The sequence below is a fragment of the Scyliorhinus canicula genome, chromosome 2 (assembly GCF_902713615.1).
Source record: "Scyliorhinus canicula chromosome 2, sScyCan1.1, whole genome shotgun sequence".
NCBI classification, from domain to species: Eukaryota; Metazoa; Chordata; class Chondrichthyes; order Carcharhiniformes; family Scyliorhinidae; genus Scyliorhinus; species Scyliorhinus canicula.
In genome coordinates, this window is record NC_052147.1 from 169,228,942 (window position 1) to 169,246,978 (window position 18,037).

Here is an 18,037-nt window from a genome sequence, read left to right on the forward strand (position 1 = left end):
GTGCTAACCACGGTGTTGCCGTGCCGCCCAACTTCATTGATTGTTCAGTACTTGTGAAAGGCACTATGTAATTGCAAGTCTTTTTAATCCTGGACCTCTGCAATTACAGGACAAAATTGTGAAGATTGATTTTCTGCAATGCATCCTGCCATTTAAGTAGGATGCATGCAACCCCATGTACCTTGATTTGGAGATAAAGAGGCAGATCTTCAGTTGTGCTTCTCTAAATCTGATCTAGGATCATGGTAAAACATGCTTAGAATTTGATTTCCATGGATTCAGGTAGTGCAGATTTAGTTCATTTTGGAAGAAATTATTTTGTGCAATTATAGTTCGAATTAACGTACCTCCTGAGGTTCTACTTGAGACTCATTCAGCCAAGGTGTATATGAGTGGTACGGTGGCACAGTGCCTCGCACTGCTGCCTCACAGTGCCAGAGACATGAATCCAATTCTGGCCTTGGGTTACGATCTGTGTGGCATTTGTATATTCTTCCCGTGTCTGCATGAGTTTCTTTCGGGTTCTCATTTCCTCCCACAGTCCAAAGATGTGCAGGTTAGGTGGATTGGGCATGCTAAATTGGCCCTTATCATCTAGAGATGTGCAGGTTGGGCAGGGTTACAGGGAAAGGGACCAACCTCGGAGTGGGCTTTGGTAGGGTGCTCTTTCAGACAGTGCAGACTCGGTGGGCCGAATGGCCTTCTGCATTGTAGGGATTCTATGACTCGAAAGGGTAGAATGCTCATAGAACATTTCTTGGATAATTGGCCATGCTAAACTGCCCTTTGGTGATGAGTGTGCAGTTTAAGTTACAGGGATAGCAATTGTAAATATGTACAGCGGGTCTAATCTATTCGCACTCGGGTGAACCGGTTTAATTTTCTCTCTTTTTTTTTTCCCCTCTAGTATAAACTAGAACCGCACCCTAACTACCTTTTGTAAAATACTGTTTGCGGGTACAACACTTTAACTTAACATTCAAACTAAAAGTATGTAATATAAAATGAATGATAAAATATAAGATGTGAAAATCCAATAAAAACACTTTTTTAAAAACGTTACGGGGATAGGGAGGGGTGCATGGGGGAGCGGACATGGGTCAGTGCTGACCCAATAAGCTGAACGGCCTCCTGCACTGTAGGGATTCTATGAAGAAATTTTAGACTATTTCTATGAATTCTATGAAAATAAACAATTTGATGATTACTTTGATAGGTTTTGTCTGATGAAGAGAAAAGAAAACAGTATGACATGTATGGTGAAGAGGGTTTAAAGGAAGGTCGTCAAGGTTCCCATGATGACATATTTTCACAGTAAGTCGAGCTCTTTGCATTCTTAATGTCAGGGTTCAAAGTACTTTAGTGCGAGGTTTCTAATCAGTTTCCAAGTTGATAAATTAAAACATTTTCTGGCTTCCAAAGAATATTAATTTATTTTCACCTAATGAAAATAGGTTTTAAATTTTCAAGTTTAAGGACTGATACAAAGCATTGTGTAGCCATCAAAATGAGAACTGTTGTAATTTTCCCTCTTCGTTGTTTTAACCGAGCAACACTGCATCAGTTTGCAGTAACCTGTCATCACATGTGAGATCAGTTCATTTAGCAAGGTCAAAGAACTGAACTTGGAAAGTCCTTGATCTTGATGGATCTGAAATTATATATTTACTTATGATCTATCTGGGGACGGTGTAATGTTTGTAAATGTGAGAACAAATTTGAATAATTAAATGGGAGATTACTGAAACTTGTTTTCAAACACTACTTCGATCTTATTAAATCATCATATTTTGGACGTAGCTTCTTTGGGGACTTTGGTTTTATGTTTGGAGGAGGTCCACGACATCAAGACCGGAACATTCCTCGAGGAAGTGACATTGTAGTGGACCTCGAAGTTACACTCGAAGAAGTGTATTCAGGAAATTTTGTAGAAGTAAGTATCAAAACAAAACAAAAATATGGTATTTTGTAATCAATGAATTTGTGTAGCTATTCTCTGCGTTTCTGAATATTTCATTCAGTTTTTTTGTTGTTTACCTCTAAACACACTGTTCTTATTCATTTATCAACATGTTTTAGGTCACAACTGACAGCCCATAAGTTCTATCTGGTTAGCTTAGAAGAAGAAATTTTATAAATAATGGCTTTTTGTTTAGAAAAAAAGCATTAATAGAATTAAGATCAACTATCTTCTCCAAATATCTGTTTATACAAAACAATAAACATTATGATAGTGGACTTGCTAGGTTTACTATTTATGTAAAATCAATGTAGTTGAAGGACAGAATCATCAAAATATTACCTTAAAATGTCATTTTGTAACATTAGCATATTTAACTTTAAATGAGTTGAGAAATGTTAGGTTTTTCTATTTAATGGGAGATGTGTGGTTATGCAGTGCTTTCATTTGTGTTATTGGTCTGAAAAGCCAAACTGTGTAAATCGAGAGTTTTCACCAGTGTAAAAATTGCACTTTCAGATTCCAAGAACTTGGAAGTACAGTGCAATTTATACATTGCCTTTTACAGTAATATGGTTCAATTTTGCAACAATGTTTTAAAGTATTTTTAATTATTTTTTGCATTTTAACATTTTACAAAACATTACCCCCAAATACAATAAACCCTGCACCAACCCCCCCCCCCCCCAACAACAGTTGACAGTAACTAGCTCTCCGAAATGTAAAATAAACAAACCCCATCTCGTGTGGAACCCCTCATTAGGCAAATTTCACCTTCTCAAGATCTTAGATTCCCCAGCCAAGGCAAGGCACAGGGTTCAGAAGCTGACCTCCACCCCAACGGAACCCGCCCGCGAACGATCAACGAGGTGAAGGCTAAAACATCTGCCCCCTGCTCCAGTCTGCAGATCCGGCACCCTGAATATGGCCCCTAGAGGACCCGGCTCCAAATCCACATGCAGGATCAGCACGGTAGCGCAAGTGGATAGCACTGTGGCTTCACAGCGCCAGGGTCCCAGGGTCGATTCCCCGCTGGGTCACTGTCTGTGCGGAGTTTGCACGTTCTCCCTGTGTCTGCGTGGGTTTCCTCCGGGTGCTCCGGTTTCCTCCCACAGTCCAAAGAAGTGCAGGTTAGGTGGATTGGCCATGCTAAATTGCCTGTAGTGTCCAGAAAGGTTGGGAGGGGTTATTGGGTTGTGGGGATGGGGTGGAAGTGAGGGCTTAATGTGGGTCGGTGCAGACTCGATGGGCCGAATGGCCTCCTTCTGCACTGTATGTTCTATGTCTAGGATCGCTGACATGGTGCTGAAAAACGACCCCCAAAATTTCTCCAACTTCAGGCAGGACCAGAACATGTGCACATGATTAGCTGGGGCCCTCCCACACTGTTCGCAAGTATTCTCTACCCCCTCAAAAAGCTGGCTCAACCTTGACTTTGTTAAATGCGCGCTGTGCACCACCTTCAACTGTATCAACCCCAGCCTCGCGCACAAGGTTGAGGCATTCACTCTCCCAAGTCCCTCACACAACAGTCTCTCCTCCCACTTGGCCTTAACCCCCTCCATAGACACCTTATCCTCCTCCAAAATCCTCCCATAAATCTCTGAGATGACCCCATCCTCCACCCCATTACCGATAGCACCTCCTCCAACAACAAGGAGGCAGGCGTTATTGGAAAGGTCAGAAAAACCTTTCTAGCAAAGTCCAGCACCTACATATACCAAAAGCTCTCCTCGTGCGAAAACCCAAACTTTCCCCTCAATTCATCCAAGCTTGCGATCTGCCCCTCCAAAAACAGATCCTTCACCTCCTTCACCCTCTCTCTTCCCATCCCCGAAACCTCATATCCATCCGCCCCGGCTCAAATCCATGATTCACCCGGATCGGCATCAGCTTCGACTCCATCCCCAACCTAAAGTGCTACCGAAATTGCCTCTGAAATCTTCAACGTGTCAACCACCACAGGACTTCCCGAATACTTCCCTGGGACAAACGGAAGAGTTGCCATCGCCAACGCCCGCAACTCCGACAAGAACCCGCCTCCAAACTTGCATCCACATTCGCCGCCCAGTAATAATGCAACAAGTTTGGAAGGCCCCCCCTCCCCCCGAACGGTCCCTCTAAAGTACCACCTTCCTTATGCTGGCCATCTTTCCTGCCCAAACAAATGACAAAACCAACCTGTCTACCCCCTTAAAAAAACGACTTGGGCAAATAGACCGGCAGGTACTGAAGTAAGAATAGAAACAGCGGCAAAATGTTCACCTTAACTCCCTGCACTCGACCTGCCAGTGACAGGGGATGACTGTCCCACCTCAATAAATTCGCTTTCACCCTCCCAACCAAACTTGTAAAATTCAGCTTACGAAGTTGCGCCAATCCCAGGCCACCTTCACCCTCAAATACCTGAAACAGTTGTTGCCAACCAAAATGCCCCCCCCCCCCCCCCCCCCCCCCCCGGACACCACAACTCTCTTTTCCCCAATGCAACTTGTATCCCGAAAACGCCCCAAATCTCTGTAAGCAGACCCATTATGGCCCCCATTCTTCGGGTCCAAAATATATAACAGCAAATCTTCTGCATGCAGAGACCCCTGTGCTCCAGCCTCCCTCACTATCCCGTTCCATAGATCCAAGCGACTCCGATAGATCCAAGCACCTCAGCGCAATGGCCAAGGGCTCTATCACCAGTGCAAACAGCAGGGGACACATGGGCATCCCTGCCTCATTCCCCGATGCAGCGCAAAGTACCCTAAACTCATATCATTGGTTTGCACACACGCCATCGGATCCTTATACAACAATTTCACCCATGCCACAAATTCTTGAAACATCTCCAAAAACCCTTAGAACTTCTCCAACATTGCAAAAACAGCACCACTTCTCCGCATCCAATGCCACCACCACCTCCAACTCCTTTCCATCAGCCAGAGAAAGCACCATATTCAGCCGTCGCCGCACATTTGACGACGACTGCCTACTCTTAACGAATCCCGTTTGATCCTCCCCAATCACTTCGGAAGGCACTCCTCCAACCTTAACGACAACACCTTCGCCAGTATCTTGGCATCCACATTCAACAGAGATATGGGCCCATATGACCCACCGGATCCTTATCCTTTTTAAGCAACAACAAAATGGATACCTGACCCATCGTTTCCGGCAAGGCCCCCTCACCCATCGCATCCTCAAACATCTCTACCAACAGTGGCAGCAACATATCCTAAAACTTTTCAAAACTTCCATGGGAAAATCATCCTGGTGCCTTACTCGTCTGCATCTTCTCTAATGCTACCTGCACTTCTTCCACCACCACTGGCTCCTCCAAACCCACCCTTTCCTACCTCCAGGCACTTCAACCATGCCAAAAACTCCTTCATATCTGACGCATCTTCCGGCAGCTCTGACCTATACAGGTCCTACAAACTCTTTGAAAACCGTGTTCACCTGCTCCGCCGCCACCACCCGTCCTATCTTTGACCCAAACTATCTCCCTCGCCGCTGCTTACCTGCAGAGCTGGCCCGCCAACCTGCGGCTGGCCTTCTCCCCATTCTCAAAAACGACCACCTTGCCCTTCTCAGCTGCCGAGCCGCCTTCCCCGTAGACAGAAGATCGAACCTCGCCTGTAAGTCCTTTCTCCTCACCAGAAGTCCTGAATCCAGGTCCACTGCATATCTCGCATTTAGTTCCAAAAGCTCCTCTATCAATCGTGGCAGTTCCTCCCTCGCCTCCCTATCCAGATGCGTCTTAAGCAAAATAATCTAACCCCTTACTGCCACCTTCAACGCTTCCCATACCACTGACGATGAAACCCCCATTGTGATTGAACCCTCTCATAATTTTCAATCACCGTCCTCATTTTAGTACAAAAATTCAGGTCCGCCAACAGTCCCATATCTAACCTCCATGCCGGCCTCTGGACTGACCCCCTTCTCCAGGACCTCATCCACCCAATGTGAAGCATGGTCCAAAATCACAATCGTCAATACTTTGCCATCGTCATCCTGGCTAACAGCACCTTTCTCATAACAAAAAAGTCAATTCGAGTATACCTTGTGCACAGGGGAAAAAAGTCGAGCACTCCCTGCCCCACAGATGTGAGAACCTCCACTGGTCCACCCCTCATAAACCCAGCCAACATTCTTTTTCTCCTCTTTCCCCCCCCCCCCCCCCCCCCCCCCCCCCATGAAGGGGTCAGAGAATGCTGCTGGTACCTGTCCACCTTTGGCACCAACGCTGTTGCAGTCTCTTCCCCGCCCCCAGTATTGACTCGTGAGTATCCAAATTCAAAATGGCAGCCAACGTTTTCTTCACAAACCCACATCATTGCAATTTGGCACATATATGCTAACCAGCATCACCAACCTCCCCTCCAATGTGCCCGTTACTACCACGTGCCTACCACCTGATGTGCCACCACCTCCATCTGGAACCTCACCATTTTGCCCACCAGAATCGCCACCCCCCAGGCCCTACTCAAAGGCAGAGTGAAACACCTGGCTCATCCAGCTCTTCTTCAGCCTCATCTGATCCTTCGCCTTCAGATGGGTCTCCTGCAACAGCACCACATTGGCTTTCAAACTCTTCCAAGTATGAGAAAACTCTCGCTCGCTTCACCGGTTCTCCAACAGCCCTAGCATGTTCCACATTGCCACCCTAAATGGGGGTCTCTCACTTACCCCCCCCCCCACCCCTTCTAACTGCCATACCCACTACTCCAAGCTCAGTCAATCAGGTGGAACCCAGCCCTAACCCTAGTCACCCCCCTGCCCCTCCCTCCCCATCCCCTTCCCAGAATCCCCCAACCACTTCCTCTCAAAAGTACCTCACCCAGTATCATCCCCATTCCTCCACCGTTCACACCTCCCAGGCCCATCGAAACCTGTGCATACAGGATGCAATGACTGTGGCTTCTCCCCCTACCTCGCTCCTATTCACTAGCCAACCTGCGGTTGCTAATGAGGTGGCCCCTACCAGAGCCCCAACCCCATACAGAAACAAAACCAACACCCAAAACCCCGACTCCCAAACTCCCCACCCCATAATCCCACAAACCCAACATGAAAAAACACACAAATTCCGAGCCAATCCCTACCAACCCCCAAACCTTACCATGGCCAAAACCACACCAGAAATAACCAACAACCTCCAAATAACAAGAAAAACGAGAGGAGATGTACAAACAAAAAAGGAAAAGATCTCGGTCAACATCATCAAAGTCCAAATTCATCTCTGTCTCAGTCCTTCTGCCTTCACTGATGTCTCATCCATGCAACCATTCTTGTAAATCTCTTCTTCTGTACCCTCTCTAAAACCTTCACATTCTTCTTAGAACGCAGTGCCCAGAATTGGCCACAATATCTTAAATAAAGTCAAACAGTATTTTATAAAGGTTTATCATGACCTCATAGATTTTGCATTCTATGCCTCTATTTATAAAGTCTAGGATCTTGTTTGCCTGATTTAACTGCTTTTTCAACCTGTCCTACCTTCAACTATTTGTGCACATAACCTCCAGGCCTCTCTGCTCCTGGAGCCCTTTTAAAATTGTATCCTTTACTTTATATTGCAACTCCTCGTTGTTCCTGCCAAAATGTACCACTTCACACTTCTCTGTATTAAATTTCATCTGCCACGTGTCTGCCTAATTTACCAACCTATCTGGGTAATGTTGAAGTCTATACTCTTATTTACAGAGCTTCAAAGTTTTGTGTCATTTGTAAATGTTGAAATTGTGCCCCAGCACAGCCAAGTCGATATCATGAATATACATATAAAGAAAAGCAGTGGTCCTTCCACCAATACCCGGGGAACCCCATGATTTATCTTCCTCCGGTCCGAAAAACAACTTCACTGTTTCTTGCCATTCATCCAACTTGATATCTATGCTGTACCTAATATTCCATGTGCAGTTGCAATTAACAAAACAAACTTAGAATGAAAATGTTTAGTACAACTTAGAAACTATTGTCATATTTAAATTGCACTGCTTATTAAAACACCAGATGGCACACAACTTGTCTGATTTTTATCCCCCTCTTTCTCAACAATAGATCATTCAGTTTAAATTTATTGCATAAATTGACAAGTATCTTAATTAGCTGAAGAAACATTGTGCATTCGTGGAAATGTGACCACTGAGTACTTTGTCAATGTTGCTTCCTCTTTATGTTATGACGGTTAAAAGACAGGGTTAGGAGTGCATTATGCAAAATTTGTGTTAAAGTGATGTACTAAAATTATTTCGGATCTTCATTCTTGGTTTTTCAGTATTTTAAAATTGAATGCTGCAGAGATTCCCCTTGTGCTTCATTGCCATTGAGTGTACTAGTGGCAGTACACGTATAAGTTCCTTACAAAAGGATGACTAATCATTCTACTGTTTCTGGTTAGAAAAACAGTCTTGCCTCTTCCACTGTTGCCCCACAAACAAGGGCTTTCCTTTCTGGTGAAAGGTCACAACCCCGTTTAAAGGGCAATTTAGCGTGGCCAACCCACCTACCCTGCACATCTTTTGGGCTGTGGAGGCGAAACCCACGCAAACACGGGAAAAATGTGCAAACTCCACACGGACAGTGATCCAGAGCCAGGATCGAACCTGGGACCTTGGTGCCGTGAGGAAGCAGTGCTAGCCACTTTGCCACCCTAGCTTATGAGTATTTCCAGCATTTTCTGTTTTTATTTCCTATTCTTATAATGCGTTGACTAAAAGCACATATTTGCTCTTTTACATCACCAGATGTATTCTAAAAATATTGGTATGGGTGATGTAGTTGAGTGGGAATTGTTCTTTTTTGTTACACCTGTGCGTGATCTGTTATATTGTAAAATTAGATCTTTATCATTAATCTGTTATAACAATGTACTTTAGCTCTTTGGGGAGTGAATGGTTTTTTGATCATTGAGCATGAATGATTTTGACAATTATAGTATACCATTAATCTACATTTTCTGTTTGACACTCACCTGCTTTGTAGTATAATTTGGCAGACATGTTCCACAATGTACTTTGGAAACATCTAAAAATGCTTTTGTTTTGACTGGATTGCATCCTGGATATCTTATCATTATTGAGATATAGAGTGACGCAGTGTTTAGCACTGCTACCTCACGCGCCGAGGTCCTAGTTTCAATCTCGGCTCTGGGTCACTGTCTGTGTGGAGTTTGCACATTCTTCCCGTGTTTGCATGGGTTTCGCCCCCACAACCCAAAGATGTGCAGTTTAGGTGGATATACCGCACAAAATTGCCCCTTAACTGGAAAAAAATGAATTGGCCGCTCAAAATTGAAAAAAAAAATTGAGATATAGTGGATTTCAGCCACTTGACTCCTCAATGACTCTCCCTCAGCCTGGTCTGATCCCTGTAAGGCACTATTCACGACACCCTATGCTGCTCTTGCTCATGTCGTATTTGTTTTGTTTGGCCCTTATTCCGCACTGTAACCAACTACTTATTTGTTGATGTACTTTGTCGATTATTCTTTTTCTCTACTGTGTACACTCCCTTGGCCGCAGAAAAATACTTTTCACTGTACTTCGGTACAGGTGACAATCAATCAAATGAAACAAATTTTCATGTGTTTGAGAACTGTATATTAAAATCTGTTAAACTAAATTATGTAAACTTTTAAAGGTTTCCTTTTTACCACTTTTCTTTGCCACCACCGCTCTCCATTTCTCAAAGCATGACTGCTGGGAAATAGTTCAGCAAGCACCCTCTGGTCTTTCATTAATGATTTTATTTTGTTTACTTAGATTATATTCATATTTTGTTCGTAGTGCAGCAGAAGTACTGGATGGTGATTGGGTGTAAGACCTAACCTTTCAGATTTTTTTTCACTCCCCTGCTCTCACACTTCCAAAATAAAAGGTATGGGGGCCTAGAGGTTACTCCTACCCCCACCATCACCACCCTGATCCAAGTGTGGCTTACTTGCCAAAAAGTTCATGTATTCATTGGGCCAAAAAGAGAACAGTTGACTTCACTGTTCCAAAAACACAATAATATATATTTCTTAGAGAGGGTAAAAAAAATCTCGTAATTTGCAATGCCTTTTGAACTATTTGGTAATCATAGTATTTCAAGGATTAATTATAAATGTGACTAAACAGCAGCTGTGAACTTTATAGGTTGTAAGAAATAAGCCAGTGGCAAAGCAAGCTCCAGGAAAGAGAAAATGCAACTGCAGACAGGAAATGAGAACCACACAATTAGGACCTGGAAGGTTCCAGATGACCCAGGAGATGGTTTGTGATGAGTGTCCCAATGTTAAGTGAGTATTAGTTTTAAAATCTTCAACTTCATAATATTCAAGAGAAAGGCAGCACCAATTATGAAGGAAACTGGACTAATTAAAATATATTGGGTGCGATCTAAGGCAAGGTTTTTAAGTTCATTCTTGGTGGGTTTTGCTGGGAGTTTCACCCTTGGTCTGTTCTCCACTGCTATTTAACCACTTAGTCACTTTTATGGGCCCTGGGGAGTTTCTACCCAGTCTCCCTGACAATGTTCCTGGTAGCTTTGCGGTGCCACCTGGGCACCTTGGCAATGCCAAGATGCCAGCCCACATTCCAGGGGGAGGAGCAGGGGGCCATCCGACACTGTCCCTGACCACCCAGGGGCCTCAAGATGGCCTGGGAGATTCCCCCCCCCCCCCCTGCACCGGTGCCGTTCTGTCTGATCCATGTTTGTTGTCCAGTGCTGAATGGCGCTTGGCTGGGGTCACCCTGGGGAGGCCAGTAGCTGCCAGGAAACCGATATATCCTGGGTCAGCAACCTACTGGGAGTGCCAGGCTTGGTACCGCCTATTGTGGGCAGGGTCCTGATTGCGGCACCTCACAAAATCTGTGAGGCATACTGCCTGTCGTGAAGCCAGGCCTGTCGTGAAGGGAGGCCTCTCCCTTCATCTACCAGCCACATCGCACTCTGCTTCAGGCGCAATGTAGTCAGTAGATCACGCCCATTGTGTTTGACCAAAAGAAACTTTCTTTTGCAGCTGGACAAAATTCATCTTTTAACAGCACTATAGGCTCATTGAATCATACCACATCTTCCATTCTGGTCATATGACAATTTTTGTCAAACACTTTACCAAAATAGTGTTCAATTGAGTTCTGCAGTGTTTGGAGTAGCAGTTATTTTATGTAAAAGCATTTTTTTTTTAAACTTTGCAAAGTGGGAGATATTTTCCAAATGTAATTTGTTCCAAATTTTGTATCAATATTTGACATTTTTTGGTAGGAAATGTGTCATATATTGAAGTACAGATATTAATCTAGTACAGTTCTGATTTTAAACAAAAATACAATCCTCTTTTATTTAATTCTTAGGCTTGTAAATGAGGAGAGGACACTTGAAGTGGAGATAGAACCTGGTGTTAGGGATGGAATGGAATATCCTTTCATTGGAGAAGGTATGGATCTGAGATATTAAGTCTTGGTCCTATTCAAATCGGCGTACTGAATATCGGGCTGCATGGGAGCTCCTTGGTTATCATAATTTTGGCATGCTCTCCAAAGTAATGGTATTGTAAGGGATTTTGTGTTGACTGGGTTTTCTTTGTTTGAAACTGAAGAATATGTTAACCTAGTTAGTGTTTGGAAGGTTGATTCAATGGAAAACTACTTTTCTTTCTAGTTCCACATAATAACCTCCAGAGTATTCCATGGTTGCATCCACTTTCTCCTAACTTTTCATGTTTATATATAGCCCCGAAGAACATTTAGCTAGATAATGAGCTCAGTTTTCACACACATGACACCACACCATCTATACCTCTCCTCCATTCATCTGAACCCTCTGTTGAGAAATAGCTCATCTGACATCAGGTTGAGCTAGATCTCCTCCAAACTAATATTTGGGAGACTGTAGTCACTTGACTTTAAGCAAACAAATTCCATTCTCTTCTTCAGTTGCTAAAATCCGACAGTTTATAATCTGGATAAAGTGAGTTTCAAATACCTTTTCTTACCTGTTACCAAAACTGCTTGCGCCCATTTGCATAACTTTGTCCACTTGTACCCTCACTGTCACTGAAATCTTTATCCATACATCAAAAATTCCCAAATGTTGTCATTTGGTTCCGAGTTCCAGCTCATTCAAAGCTCTGCCAACTTGCAACCAGACCAGCATCAAATCCCTCTAGTTGCTGCGCCCCTGCTGACCTCGTTGCTGTGCCCCTGCTGACCTCCTCTGCTTTTTCAATGTACTCTTTAACAAATCGACTACAGCTTGCCTTTATCGAAGTACTCCAGCTCACTTCTGTTCCTGCTCCAGTGGCAATCAACTGTCTGCCCATAGCCCTGTGTCGATCTTGCATTCACGTCACTCAATCACCAGCAGCAGAGACTTTGAGTCCCTCTGTCTGATGTCCACTTGGTTGTGCTATTTTTCTGTGCACACACACAGAAGACCAGCAAATATTCATATAATTGACAATCATTGTAATTGCTGCTGCAGTCGGCATCTCTTTTCGTACAGCTATTGAAAATGAAAGGGGACCAAAACAAGCGGGGGATATTAGGATAAGTCATGAGCACATGGTATTCGGGTGCACGTTCTCCTCCACCGGACAAGGACAGAGCTACTCGATATACGGGATCCGTTATGGGTTAAAATACAACCAATCGGGACCGAATTCCCCATTCCTAAGGCCTCCAAGCAATGAAAGGATACCCCCCCAAAAAAAGGGGAACAGGATAATGCTGTTGGAACACAATGTGGACTTGACAGTGTACACTTTCGTATACAGGAGCCAGTAAGCCAAGGATTCCTACATCATGACAAGACTTGCTGCACAACAGACCTCGCTCCTCTCCAGCCAAACCAGAGGTGCTATTCAGGCTCCAACCATCGGGAAAATTAAACCATTTGCCATCAAAAAAATCCCACTGACAAGAAGAAGAATCGTCAAAACATCCATCAACAGGATGTTTTGGGAAGGGATACAATTCTCCTCCCGACACAATAAGCAAAACTCTCTAGAATTAAATATTACAAATCAGAGCCTGTATCAACGTATCACCTACCCAGACAAAGAAAATAAATCCCAAAGAGAGAGGAACACCAGGATTAGCCAATAGGCAGCAGATATGGTCGAGCAATGCAAAAAGGAAACCAGGAACAAACTGCATAACTTCACAAACAGGATACTTCTCTCTTTCTCTGCCTTCCGCCCCAGGGGAGCCCAAGCCTCGAGAAGGACAGTCTGGAAGTCCTTGTATAAGACCACATGAGGGAGCACTATTCTTCCATCCAGCCTAACCTCTAACCGAAGGAAGACTCTTAACAATGCGGAACTAAAGCTCTCAGACTCTTACTCGGGCCCTACAGCCAACAAGACACTACCTTTACATAGGACCCAAATATAAAGGAGGTGAGCAATTCAGAAGCCCCCAAAAAGGAGACATCTCGATGGTGGGTGACCTACTCCACCACCCAACATATTCCTTCCACCTGACCTGATAAACACAATTACTACTGCCCTAACCTACTCAATCAAGATAACTGCCACCAACAAGATTCCACCCATTTCCCCTCATCAAAGAAACCTTAACAACAGGATAATATGCCCACCGTACATTCCATTAGACAAGTAGTCAAGTGACCATTATCACGACCCGCGCAGCCAAGTAAATATAGAAGACTAACCCAAGAAAGGCTAGATATCCAAGGATTAACCAATCATGCTGGGTGTCCCTAATGCATATTTCCCCTTACTCCAACACCAAAGACACTATCTACAGAGGAACCCAGTCTTCTTCAGGATACATGCTCTGTCTGTACCTTCGTAGGAGATGAGCAAGGATTCCTTGATCCCCAAATAAAAGTTTAAAAAAACGACCCCAATAGTTCTAACAGTGATTTTCTTTACCCACAATGAAGACCTATAACCATACCATACCAACTAGCTCCAAACCAAACCACCTACCCGTCATCCTGCTGTAGTGCTACTCATCTATAAATAAGGCAAAGCTTACCAAAAATAATGCACTCCCTCAGTGTAAAAGCAAGGATTAGAGCACATTAACAATAAAGAAAGATCAGGTAAATACGACACAACCCACACAGCACAATTTAGCACCCTGGACGTGTTCAATTTCTTAGGGGAGGGGGGTCAGCGATAACCCCCTGCTTCTCAAGTTCTTAGCAGGTTATAGTTTGGATGACCCTCTGTCCCAACCGCTTCCTTCGGACACCTCTGCCACCATCCCGGACCTGTTTCCTGAGTTTTCGGGGCTTTCCATTGAATAGGCGACGGGGGCGGAGCAGGCATCTGCACCACCACCTCCTGCTGGCACAGGGCCCTGGGAGGAGCCTGAGGAGATCCCGTCTGTCGATGGTCCCGGTGGCGGGATCAAGGCAGCCCTGGGTTGGATGGTGGGCCTTTGTCGCCCACTGCACTCAGTGTGGTGCAGGATTTGGGCTCGGAGGGCGACTGTCTGAAGTCTGTCAGCTGCCCAGTGTTGGGAGCGCAGGGTGCACGAGATGCTCTGTAGCAGGGTGCGGGGCTCACTCGTGCCTGACGCTGTGTCGCCCTCACCCCCTCTGGGGGACACCTGGAATCTGGCACATCATAATTGAAGGTTTTTTTATTTTTCTGCCACCATAGATAGTTCAGGCAGTGCCCTATTGGGCCCCCCTCCACCAACACTCCGACTCCCTACTTCCCTCCCCACTACCCTCCTTTGCCCTCTATCTCCAACACACTCCCTTCCCCTTGCTCCCCCCCCCCCCCCCCCCCCCCCTTCTTTCCCTTCTGTTGTTACAGAGGCGAGGGTATCTGGTCTCTCCAGCACAAAGTTTAGTGCTTGTACCATTGTTTTTTGTAGAAATGTGTTGTGAACTGTTTTAATAATCAGAGTATCCATACACCCCCTCCCCGTACATTGGTACGGAGGAGAGGGTACCCTGTTTCTCCAACACAAAATTAGTGTTTGTACCGTTTGGCATTGTATATATTTTTTACTGTTTCAATAAAAAGATATGGCCAATCCAGCTACCATACACATCTTTGGGATGTAGGGGTGAAACCCATGCAGACACTGAGAGAATGTGCAAACTCCACACGGACAATGACCCAGGGCCGGAATTAAACCTGGTTCCTCAGTGCCAAAGACAGCAGTGCTAACCACTGCGCCATCGTGCCGTCCCTAATTTCTTTCCTTAAAGGGATTGCTGGAGGCCACTTATAAAATGCTGACTTTTGCTTTTCTTAAAGCGCAGGAGAAGCATCTTCCTGGTCTAACAATTTTCAGGCCCACTACTGACCCATTCTTGTTTTCCTGCTCTCCCTACTGCTAAAGGATATCCTCCTCGTCCTCTTCCCCCATGCCAATTGAAGTTAATGAAAATAAACCAAGATGATATATGAAAATATGGGACGGCACGGTGACTCGGTGGTTAGCATGGCTGTTTCACGGCACTGAGTACCCGGGTCATTGTCCCTGTGGAGTTTGCACATTCTCCCCGTGTCTGTGTGGCTCTCACGCCCACAAGCTAAAGATATGCAGCGTTGGTGGATTGGCCCCATAATTGGAAAAAAATGAATTGGGTATTCTGAATTTTTTTTTTTTAATGAAAATACTGGCTCCAGATTACAGTAAAAGCCTCACCATAAAAAGGAATGCATGATCCAATTAACAGGAATAACTCTGTGATATTAACCTCTTACACAGTCTGCCAAAAAAGTCAACTGACTACAAACAATGTCTTAACTTTGTTTTCAATTTCTACCTCTTTATCACTTTCACGTGGTCCAGCTCCAACAATGCCCTTCCTTTCCTTGACCTCTCTATTTCAATTTCTCGGTATAGACATTCCACTAGTATCCATTACAACCCCAACTCCCACAGCTGCCTGGACTACATGTCTTCATGCCCCACATCCTGTAAGAACTCCATCCCATTCTCCCAGTTCCTTCGCCTCTGTCGCATCTGTTCTGATGATGCCACTTTCCAAATCAGTGCTGCTGACATGTCTTCATTCTTCCTTAATCATGGTTTCCCACCCACTGTGGTTGACAGGGCTCTCAATCGTGTATGACCCAGCTCCTGTACCTCTGCTCTCACAGCTTCCCCTATCTCCCAGGACCAGGATAGGGTCCCCCTTCTCCTCACTTTTCACCCCACCAGCTTCCGCAATCAAAGAAGTTCCTCCGCCAGTTCTGCCAACTCAGCATGATGCACCACATCCTCCCCTCACTCCCCCCTGTCAGTAATTTGCAGGGACTGTTCCCTCCGGGATACCCTAGTCCACACCTACATCACCCCCAGCATTTCACCCTCTACCCACAGCACCTTCCCAGGCAATCACTGAAGGTGTAACACCTGCCCCTTTACCTCCTCCCTTTTCACAATCCCAGGGCCTAAATACTCTTCCAGTGAGGCAGTGCTTCATGGGCACCTCGTTCAATGTCTATTACATTGGAGAGACTAAACGCAGACTGGGTGACCACTTTGCAGAACACCTTTGTTCCGTCCGCAAGCAGGACCCAAACCATCCTGTCACTTGCCATTTCAACTTGTCGTCCTCCGTCCTTCTCTCACATCCACATGTCGTCCTTGGCCTGCTGCAATGTTCCAGTGAAGCCCAGGGCAAACTGGAGGAACAGCACTTCATCTTCCGTTGAGGCACTTTACAGCCTTCCAGACTTAACATTGAGTTCAACAACTTCAGACTGTGAACTCTCTCCACCACCTTTACCCCATTTTTATTTCTATCCATTTATTTCCATTTCTTCCATTGATCTGTTTTTCCCTCATCATTGTCCACCCCACCCCACTTGGGCCATCTGTTCCCTGTATCGAGTTGCTCTTTGACACACTGTTCAACTTTGTTCTGCCATTAACACATTCTAATTTCTTTATGTCCCACTATCAGCACCCTTCTTAGTCTTAATGACCTCAATTTACATTCCTTTTATCTTTCTGTCCACAGCATCTTTGTCAATCTCCACCTATTGCTGGCCCTCTATCCGGCCCCACTGCTCCATGCTCCCTCCACAACAGTATAAAGTATCAATTTGATTTTCACAAAATGTTTTCAAGTATGTATTTAGCAGGGCAGCACGGTGGTGCAGTGGGTTAGCACTGCGGCCTCACGGCGCCGAGGTCCCAGGTTCGATTCCAGCTCTGGGTCACTGTCCATGTGGAGTTTGCACATTCTCCTCGTGTTTGCGTGGGGTTTGCCCCAACAACCCAAAAATGTGCAAGCTAGATGGATTGGCCACACTAAATTGCCCCTTAATTGGAAAAAATGAATTGGGTACTCTAAATATATTTTTTAAAAGATGTATTTAGCCTTTACTTCCCCCGAGAAAGGCCACCCATCTCACTGTCTCCTTGAGCCAGAGGACAATTCTATGAACCACAAACTTTTCCTATAGTGTGGTTACTTTGATTATTAACAGGAAGTAGATGTTTAGAGAGCAGACTGCTCCTGTTGTTTTCTGCAACCCATACCCTTGTGTTCAATTACACTGTAGTCTTGTATTTCAACCTAACTGAAATCTGGCAAAAATGAGGGAGGAAGACTGGATAGCATTAAAGCTCTGATTCATAATGTGCTAGTGGTAGTGAATTCAATGTTGCAACCCTTCAGTTTGTGGTCTACAGATAATCTTCAATATTTTTTTTCTCAACTCGCCCTCAAAATAAGAAAATTATGCAGGTGTGTGATGTGCAAACAATGGTATTTGCATTTATAATCACCTTTTACATGCTGATCTGAATTCTCCTTCAGTGTACCCAAACAGGTGCCGTAGTGTGGCGACTGGGTGCTTTTCACAGTAACTTAATTGCCGTGTTAATGTAAGCTTACTTGTGACACTAATAAAGATTATTATTATTATTATTATTATTATGTCCTGAGATACTTCACAGTCAATTACCTATAAAGTGTAGTCCCTACTTTTATGTATGTTATGTGACGGCCAGTTTGTAGACAGTAAGTTCTAGCAAACTACAATGATAAATGTTGAAATAATTTGCTCTGCTGATGTTGGGCTGGAAGTAGGAGAGCTTACCTGCACTTATTTGAACAGTGCCGCGAGATCTTTTACATTCACTTTGAAGA

At 44.6% G+C, this 18,037-nt stretch overlaps 2 protein-coding genes across 3 annotated transcripts in view; one reads left to right on the forward strand and one right to left on the reverse strand.

The window, feature by feature from the left end:
* The window catches only part of tbccd1 (TBCC domain containing 1), a 106,432-nt gene that overhangs the window by 46,354 nt on the left and 42,041 nt on the right, over positions 1-18,037 (reverse strand). The gene's annotated exons all lie outside the window — the stretch shown is intronic.
* dnajb11 (DnaJ heat shock protein family (Hsp40) member B11) overlaps positions 1-18,037 on the forward strand; it is a 59,325-nt gene that overhangs the window by 6,735 nt on the left and 34,553 nt on the right. For both annotated transcript variants that reach the window (XM_038789012.1, XM_038789011.1), the window contains 4 exons: positions 1,217-1,314; positions 1,801-1,933; positions 10,093-10,235; positions 11,293-11,375. In XM_038789012.1, coding sequence (XP_038644940.1) covers positions 1,217-1,314; positions 1,801-1,933; positions 10,093-10,235; positions 11,293-11,375 — 457 coding nt within the window. The remainder of the gene's footprint in view (positions 1-1,216; positions 1,315-1,800; positions 1,934-10,092; positions 10,236-11,292; positions 11,376-18,037) is intronic.